The 9,938-nt window shown below is 43.5% G+C and overlaps 1 protein-coding gene across 1 annotated transcript in view; it reads left to right on the plus strand.

The window, feature by feature from the left end:
- Positions 1-807: 807 nt before the first annotated feature.
- The window catches only part of xpr1a (xenotropic and polytropic retrovirus receptor 1a), a 67,873-nt gene continuing 58,742 nt past the window's right edge, over positions 808-9,938 (plus strand). The window contains exons 1-2 of the mRNA XM_030371989.1: positions 808-1,270; positions 7,225-7,276. Coding sequence (XP_030227849.1) covers positions 1,202-1,270; positions 7,225-7,276 — 121 coding nt within the window. The 5' untranslated portion in view covers positions 808-1,201. The remainder of the gene's footprint in view (positions 1,271-7,224; positions 7,277-9,938) is intronic.

Below are 9,938 nucleotides of genomic sequence, written 5' to 3' on the forward strand. Positions count from 1 at the left end.
AACTGATTTTAAATCCTGGATTTGTTCCAATATATCGGAGAATCAATGCAAAACGTACATTTTAGGAATCAGCCCTTACAAAATAAAATATCAATATCTTTGCAAAAACCCATCTACATATTATAGCGGCTAATTTGTCAACATGGTTTTATCTTCTGGGCGTCAGCTCCATCAAATAAAATGGTATAGCCTACATGTTGTAAGCGCTTAAAGAAAATGTAAGGTGGTTGTGTTATCTATAAATTCCAGCAGATGTCACTATAAGTCCAACAACGAATGTATTTTTTGCGCGTTCACCGGCATACACCTGAGCCGTTCATCTCTGCCTTGATTCAACCAGTCTCTCGCTACAGGTGGTTGATAACTGATGCCAATCACGAAACGATCAACTGCCTATACAGCCGATATGTTTTTAGGCTCTTTTTTTTATAAGCTACTCGAAATAAAGAAGAAACGTAGGAAACAAATTAATCTATAAATGTGGTAATGAACGTGGTTATGACTCGAAGAGTGTAACACACAGTGACAGTCAGAACCTCAATACGTAGGCCTACCATTTTTTTCACATTTATTTGCTCTTGAGTTTTTATGTTTATTTATTATTGATTGAATCCTTCAACCTTGCCCTCAAACCGAACGACTTAACAATTAAAGTATATAAAATAAAGTGACTGCTACATACACGAGGAACAGAAACCGAAAGTCAAACAATCCAGAATTGTATCATTTTTAATAATGTGTATTGCACCTTTTTGCTACTTTTATTTTCGAACGTTGTCAACACTAATTTACAGAGTTGCGTCCAGGAAAGCCTCTGGTCACGGCGCGGCACGCTGACGCAACCACGTTGCTCTTCCTCAACACGATGGCGGACCGCACCGTGCCCAGACCTGCCCAGGCTGGGACCGAGAAAAGTCGCTGACCGCCTTCCTCACCGGCACCGTTGTTTTTGTCCTCATACCGCCTGTCAAAAGAGGAAACGCTCTCACAGACATCCCTCCTACGGAATAGGCTAGCATGCGGGACGTTATCTCCGTGGAATAATGTTTGCTGGGACGAAGTAGTGTAGGAAGCAAGTGAGCCGGGCTGACGCACGCGTGCCGTGCAGCAAGTTGACTGAAATAACAAAAGTCGCGTCAACAGGGAAGGGGACAGTCGCACTCGGATTTACGGAGGTTTGGGGGATACTTGTTCCGGCAAAATGAAATTCGCGGAGCATCTTTCATCCCATATCACTCCGGAGTGGAGGAAACAGTATCTTCAATATGAGGTAAATTGTTGTTTCATTGTGGTTGAAGGAATATGTCTCCTTATTACTTCCGTTCAACGTATGCGAAACTCATTCAAGCGCACCTTCCTTCCCAATTTCCGATTTATTATAATCATAAAATGACATAATACGACTGGTATAAGAGCTTTCTTTTGTTCATAGATTTCTTACCAATTGACTTTGACCCTAGTTCCAAAGCAATAAAGACAACGCCAAGATAAGGCTGACCTATTGTTTATAGGTAAATGTTGTGTAGACGGCTGTTGCTGGGAGCCAGGGTTAGCATTTATGTGGAAGACATGCCAATTTTACAGAGATGTAAATAGATATTACATGTATATAGTAATACAATTCGATTTATTTATCTTATGTCATTATTGTAAATATTTTTTCTAGATATAAAGTAAAGTAATTTTTGATGTATTCATATATTTGATCGTTGATTATTAGTATGAATATATAATAATGCGATTTATTACATATATATATATATATATATATATATATATATATATATATATATATATATATACATGTATTTAATAAATAATATTTTCTATTCCCAATATGTTACAATTGCTCTATAACTATAAAAAGACAATTCGATATGGTATATGATGGAAAAAATAACATCCTCAGTCTTTCAGAATTCAAAATAGATTTTTTAAATATAGCACAGGGCTTTTGAACCCCATGCTCATTGACCAATCGTCAATCATTTATTCAAGAAAATGAGCAAACGGACAATCACATTTCCCAATTGAAGGAATTCTAATCATGTCTGATATTATTTCTTCCCATTCTTCATTCAAACCACGAATTAGCTGCTATAAATATAAATACACAAAAAAAACCAACTGTAAATATATATATTTTTTAAAAAGCCCAGACAGTTTCTGGGGTCTCTTGTTTTTTTAGTGCAGTGTTTGGGACTGGACAAACAGGGGGTCTTTGTTAGGTGATGTACTTTTGTGATATATTTCCCTGTTAGGAACCAGAGTGCAGACACCAAGTGACAGGGTTGCCTGCTTCATTCCATTTAGCTCTATGAATTATAGACAAAGACCAGTTCTGCTCAACCTCAGCAGGCTGCTTCCTCGCTTTCAGCCCAGGGCTCAGAGCATCAGCGTTCAATCTGAAAACAAGCCCTGGTGTTCATCATCAAGCTGAACGTTTCACTACATCTGTAATATGGTTTGTCTTTCCGAGTTCAATGATTGTCAATCAATATCATTCACCAGATGCAGCACAACAGTTTCTGCAAACACAAATAGATTGATATACAATATAATATAGAAATAAATGTTCTCTATGTGTTGCCTATGCTTATTGTATCTTCAGACAGTGAAGGTAGTGAAATGAGGGACAGCCATTTTACACCTCCAGTGTTTGGCTTGACGCTCAGATGCTGACCTGAGATGGATGGTGCTTATGGATTGTATTTTTATTTTTGTATTTTTCTGTTCCTATTGGTTTCAATATGTCTTGCTGTTTACTTATAGTTATGGATAATTATTGTTACTTTTATTGTGCCATCAATTGAAGTAATAAGCCTCAAAAGAAATACCAGTTTAGATACAATGGATTCAAGTGCAGTGATGAATGATTTATTAATGTATAATATGTGGTGCTGGACACTGCAATGTCAGCCATAATAAATCGCTTATTTTTATTTGTATGGATTTAGTTATTGGTATCCATGTCATACATCGCATTTAGAAAAGATTAATGTTTTTTTAAACAATGGTCACTACTGGAAATTTGGCTGTATTTGTTACGACATAGTTCAGTTATAAATTGTCGATGTTGAGGTTAGGGCTGAATGATATCGATGAAATATCATATAGCCATTTACATGATCAATATTCCTATACTGGGCATTCATTTGGCATCTTTCTATTTAGACTGCAAACCAACATTATTATAAAAAATAGAATAGGCCTAGTTTTTGCAAACGTGTGACAGCAATCTTTTACCTGTGTTAAAGCTGCTGGTGCAATGCTGTAAAACACCTGCAGACTAAGTAGACGTATATCAATCAAGGATTTGATGCAACAAGATGTAGACAGACCTGCTTAGCTCAGAGCACAATGTTTTTGGCTTGGGTTAGGAATTAAAAAAGCAGTAGGCCTTATTTTTATAAATAGGTCTGAAAAGTAAATCTAATTGATAATCATAAGCCAAGAACAATTTAAGCAGGCCGACGCTATCCTGGGAATTCATAGCTGAACATCTATCAGTCTTGCTTGGACCTTTCCTTTGGTAAAGAGGGAGTAATTAGAGCACTGTGGCAGATATAGCAATGCACCAAAAATATGAAATAAGATCCAAAACATACCATGATGCATTTGTCCTTCACAAATTAAAATGGAAAGACAAAATCGAATAATCGTATATATATATATTTCACCTGTATTTTCCCATGGTAAGCTTTGTTTAGCATCTGCTCTTCCTCAGCAGCATCCTGCTAAGTACCCTACCAGGCTTGTCTTGGGCAATATTCCTGTAGTAGTAAGTCATCACTGCTAATGCGGTGAAATGTGCGATGGTCACTGTGTGTGCGCGTGCAGGTCTGTGCTCATGCGCACAATCGTTGAGCCGTCTACGTCCAAAGTGGCTGTGGCTTTATGTGTTTCCTCCGCTTTTAATGGGCCAACCAGCTTAATTAACCTACAGCCCACATTGCTCTCCCTGCGCTCCTATTTTTAGAGGACGCCATTGTGTGGGAAATTGTAACTGACTGTCCTGATTGGTCAATGGCTTCAAATGGTGCTTTATAAAGGACTTGGAACAAGGCGCAGTCCAAAGCACCACCAGCTCAGTGCTACTAAGAAAGATTTGCGGAGGGCATTGGCAAAGCGATTGAATGATAAGAGACCGCCTGTTAGTTATTTTACAGGGCTTTAGGTTCATACTTGTATGCAAAATAGCTGTTTAGTATGTAGGCCTGGTATTGTTTGCCCGCTGAGTCCATTGGTTAAAGCAAGCAACCAGATTGTTCGAAGCAAATAGGGATGGGTTCTATTAAACCCTGATGTCAATGTGGAACAGGTTTAATCATTGTCACTCTGTTCGTCTGACTGCTTGGACTGGCGGTGTCATTTCTTTAGAGAGCAACATGAAAGAAAAAGGAAAATGTATTACTGTGAGAGAGCAAGGGCCTCACTGCCAATCAGAGAGAGAGAGAGAGAGAGAGAGAGAGAGAGAGAGAGAGAGAGAGAGAGAGAGAGAGAGAGAGAGAGAGAGAGAGAGAGAGAGAGAGAGAGAGAGAGAGAGAGAGAGAGAGAGAGAGAGAGAGAGAGAGAGAGAGAGAGAGAGAGAGAGAGAGAGAGAGAGGGGGTGGCAGAAAAAAGGTCCTTATGTTATTTTTTCTGCTGCAGTCTAATCATACAGGAGAATGCTTGTACAGGCACCCATTTGCAATTCAAACTAGCTAGGTAATGTTATTCAAAATCAGCAACAGCTACCTGTGTGGTACAAGGAAAGGGTTCAATGGGATTATTGGTTCAAATAATCAAAGGTTAATCATTGCTTCTCCCTTTTATTCAAATGTGTCTGGGACATGATTTTGTTATGAAGGTTTAAAAAACAGTTATGAATATCCCTTTGAGTGTTCAAACGTTTGAAACAAAGTACCATCTGAAATGTCCGCAGTGTGATTTATGGGCATGTTAATGTTGTCCAACGGGCATCATGTTTACAACGGGGATGGCATGGCAACTGCTGAGATCCCCTCCGCCCCTCCCTCTCTCTCACCCTCCATCTCTCACCTCATCCTCCCCCCCCCCCCCGCTGGGAGGACATCTGGTCCCAGACCAGATCTGCCCCCTACGCTCCTCCTCCTCCCCCTCCTCCTCCCCCTCCCCTCCTCTTTATTCTTTTTTTTTCACCCTCTCCTCCCCTCTTCCCTCACCCCATCCAAAAGGATCCACTTTGCACCGACCTGCAGGGATTCAGCGTGATCCCCGACGGAGGTTGACAGAGCCGCCTAACGAGGCTCCGCAGTCCACACACACACCCGCACACACACACACACACACACACACACACACACACACACACACACACACACACACACACACACACACACACACACACACACACACACACACACACACACACACCCACTGTGTGGATCTACTTGAGCAGTTGGAGTCACTCAACCAGCACCAAACATGTCCTCCCAGCGACAGATCTCAAGCATCTCTGAAGAAGTCCTCCTCACTCAGCCAGTGCTGTCGAACGATCGCTTATCCTAAGGATCGCCTTGAGGTGGAACAACATGCAATTATCGCATCCCATGATAGGGTCAACGCATCCAGTCTACAGGTGACCGACTGCGGCAGGGCATAGGGCCACTAGCCTGCCGGGAACACGTGTGACATGGGGCATTATGTTCATAATGCTGTAGTCCATACATCAGTGTCATATTCAGATTGATAGTGATACGCCCCATTAGGCTGTGTTCCCCTTATTGTCTGCACAGGTTTCATTACTGCTCTGTGACTATGAGGCTGCCGGCTCAGCCTCTATTCCCCAATGGGGAATGCGATCACCATGGTAATGCCTCCATCTTGATAGATGCCTCGTTGGTGTATTTTGTCGTCTCAGCTATTAGTCAGGGCTCGCAGGACTGGCCAGAGAATAGACCGGGCCGGGCTCCTGGCTGATGGGGGGGGGGGGGGTATATGTAAGCTGTCAGGTTAGTTAAATGAATAACACAGACGTTCTAGGTTGAAATTGCGTTGCCTGACTTTATGTTGATTGATAGAACTATGGAGGTCCATGAAATAAGACATTGATTATGTGCTTGTATGACGTCAACTGTACATTATTGCGGAAGCGTTTTCAACCTGCTTGTTGTCCTGAATTGTACTGGGTGCTTGGGGCAAAGGTACCTCCGTGTTGCAGTCAGTATCAGGTTGTATTGCAATTATCGTTATTCAATTCAGGCTAGAACAAATTCTTATCTAGAGAACTTTCCTTCCAACGACACTCATATTTCTAACACATCTTTCAATTCCTTCTAAATTCAAATCCTTTTTCAGAAAGCCTCTAAGCATCTCTGTTATTATACAAATTGGAAAGATTACCCATGGACAGGATTACATACGGAGTGCATACAACATCATTATTTTGTCCTGTTATTGTTATTACTATTATCTACTCATTGCTGCGGTCTTAAGATAAACCATGGTAAAGCTTCCACCTCTCCAAATCAGGCGAGATTCATCCAATCTTTAATTCATGCCCCCTATGTCTTATTAGGCCCATTTCCTGAAACACATCTGAGCTGAAAAGTAATCTCAATGCAACTTTAGTGTCCTCCAAAGATTTCTGTAATTCAATCCACCCTATTCCAGCGTTGTTAATTATGTTTACTGCTGTGATGTTGTTAGTTTAATTCCTGTAACAAGGGAACAATAAAGGGTTTAGAAGTATTTTTTTGTAATGTGCTTTAAAAGCAAACGTCCTTAATGATGCTCTTAATGAGAGCTTAGCACGCTGTAATGGGACCTTAAACAGTGTGGGCTTAAGCTAAAACCCTGGTGTCTGTTTGTGTTGGCGCCACATCAGTAACATGGGCTTCTAGACAAGGCTCTGTTGAAGGTTAGGTTTGGATATGGAGATTACACATTCACCGTTTTACTCAAACTACATGGGTTTCCAGTGGAGAAAGACTTGTTTGTCCTCACACAATTCCACATTATAGTGCTGTTTTACAACGCTCTGAGGCATCCAAAGCCACTTACAGTACATTTTATAATTTTCATCATAATAAATGTAATTATGAGCAGGTGGCTTTTCAGCGTTGGGGAAGATACTGCTGGACTGCAGTCAAACAACCCAACCACTAGACTATCGTTCCTATCGCCCACTTTGCTGTTGTTCGACCATTGACATATTAACACCATCTATGTCCTTTTCTTTATCATCATTATTTTCCTTTTCAGGCATTCAAGGACATGCTGTATGCCGCCCAGGACCAAGCACCGTCCATAGAAGGTAGACTAACATGAATACGTGCAACATATCCACATACAGACACACACAATGTGATACCCAGGCATTCCTATAAACCTACTCTCATGAATGCACACACACACACACACACACACACACACACACACACACACACACACACACACACACACACACACAGTCCCCAGTGATATAGGGGCCAACGTTGAAGACATATGTACAGAGACACAAATAGACCAACTAAAACCACACCCCCATGCACAAATGTAAGTGCAAACTCACACACACAAAACACCCACAGACACAAAGACAAAGACACGCCCTTGCTAGACTGTCTCAATCAACACAACCGGACCAATATAAATGCATGGGACGATATACCAGAAGAACGTACACACATCTATGGGCAGCACAGTATGCATGACTGCCCCAACGGCGCGTATACGCTACACACACACACACACACTCACGCACTCACAGACAAAGGCACTCAGTGCCCTCGTCCGGGAGGGCCCGTGTGGACGTCTCCAGGAGGACAACCCTTCCTCTGCCTAAATATAGGCCTGAGCACGTCGTTACAACACAGGGACTCACTGTTCACACTCTAGCGCGTATGTGTTTGGGTGTATGTGTTGTGCTTGTGTGTCCCGCCACACAGTCTGGTTTGGGGCGAGGTGGTTGTATGTTATTTTAGCTTATATATTGTCCATTAAACGTGTAAATATATCCGTCTATGGGGTGTCCCGGTGGCTCATCGGGTAGAGCACGTACAATTGAAAGGCTCGGTCCTGATCGCAGCGACAAGGGTTCGATCCCTGCCCGTGGTCCTTTGCAGCATGTCCTCCCTTCTATCTCTCATACCTTCCTGCCTATCTCACTCTCTATCATAAAGCAAAAAATGCATAAAATAAAACGTAAAAATATATACATAATATATATGTAACGGTCAATATCTATCTATATATATTTGCTCAGAAGGAAAGCCTGTGTTTCCCATGTGCGTATAAAGAGAAACCAAAGGTTCCTCACAGTAAACAGTGGCACTCCTCTGTGTGACCTCCACATTGTTTTGCTTGGCACCGTGGTGGTACTCAAAGCACAAGGGGGAGATAAGGATGGATTGGGCTATTAATAAACATCATAACAAGCAACATGTGATGACAGAACACAACAGAAATGAATCGATGTGCGTTCATTTTTTTTGGTATTTGAACTGCCCCGAAATACGACCTTTAAAAATGTCAAATGCTGTTTAATTTTGGGCTATAAACGCTTGGTGTTATTATGGTTGTCTTAGAGGTCGAATTATTTTGTTAAACGCAGGTACAGCAATGTTTGCCCACATGTGTTTGTGTGTCTGTGTGTTTGTGTGTTTGTGTGCATGCGTTTGCGTGCAGGTTTGTGCATGTGTGGGAAGTGTCTGTGTGTAGATGCGTGTTTGCGTGTGTGTGCATGTTCACGTGTATGTATGTGTGTGTGTGTGTGTCCATGTTTGTGTATATGTGTGTGTGTGTGTGGGTAAAGGAGAGGGGTTTAAGGGGCTCCCCCTTCATAGAGCCCCCCCCCCCCCCCCCCCCTAGAGCTTAGTTCAAGCCGAGCAGCCGTGCACAGGGGCCGGGGCGTGACATGAGGTCCATTCTCCTCCAGGGGGGACAGAGACGTTATCCAGTCCATTCGCATGCGTCCTAACATACAGCCGTCTGATCCCTGTAAGTGTGAGCCACTTGGCTCCAGCTTCCAGCCATGCCTCCATCGCACCGTGTCTGAACGGGCAGATAGCGATGGCGTTGGTGTCGAAGTGAGTTGTCACTTGTCGGTTTTCAGGGGTCTTGTGTCGGTAACACAGGTTGATAGTGTGGGCATGAGACGAGAGAGTGTGTGTGTTTTTGAGTGGGTGTGTGTATGTGAGTGCGAGTGTGTGTGTGCGTGTGTGTTTGTGTGACTGTCTGTGTCTGTGTGTTTGTGTGTGTGTCTGTGTGTGTCCTTGTGTCAGTGCGTGCATGTGTGTGTGTGCGTGCGCGCGCGCGTGTGTGTAAAATGCCTCTCTCACCTACACCCTGTGTGGTGATAAAGCCTGAGCTGTCTCTTTCCTCCTAAGTGGCATTCTCCTGAGGGCGTTTGGCCGCCGGGCCTCCCGGGCCGAACGCGGGGGCGATGAATCACCGTCTGCCGCCGCGCTGCGGTCGCCGCCTCCGTCCATAGGTCACCGCAGCGCGGCCGGCCTGTCAGCGCGCCCCGCCCCCCCCCCCGGCCACCGTCGCTCATGTACACAGGCCGATCCGTCAGGCCCCGTACGACGTATGACCGTTTCATCGGGCAGCTCACAGCGCCGTCCCCATGCGGCCTTTTCCCGAGTCGGATGTATTGATTTGTGCTTGTTTAACATTTTGGTCCGAGTGTAATTTATAACGCTGAACTCGGGACGATTAAATGGGATCGACTGAGGCGGATCTCCGGTGGTGTGTTCAGAGCAGGAGAGGAGGTTGGGATGGAGGCGTTGTCCAGTGCTTTTTGTGTTTTGAGTTGAAAGAGAGATTGAATGACAACACGCTCATGTGAAGGCTATCCAGGGGGCGGGGGCGGCGGGCTCTCGCTGCTAGACTCCCCCGGTAACGGCATGGCGTGTTGACTTTTCATAACCTAAAACAAGGTTAGCCAACATACCTTATGATTCTAGCCTGCCGCA

This window comes from Gadus morhua, chromosome 12 (genome assembly GCF_902167405.1).
Source record: "Gadus morhua chromosome 12, gadMor3.0, whole genome shotgun sequence".
Taxonomy (NCBI): Eukaryota; Metazoa; Chordata; class Actinopteri; order Gadiformes; family Gadidae; genus Gadus; species Gadus morhua.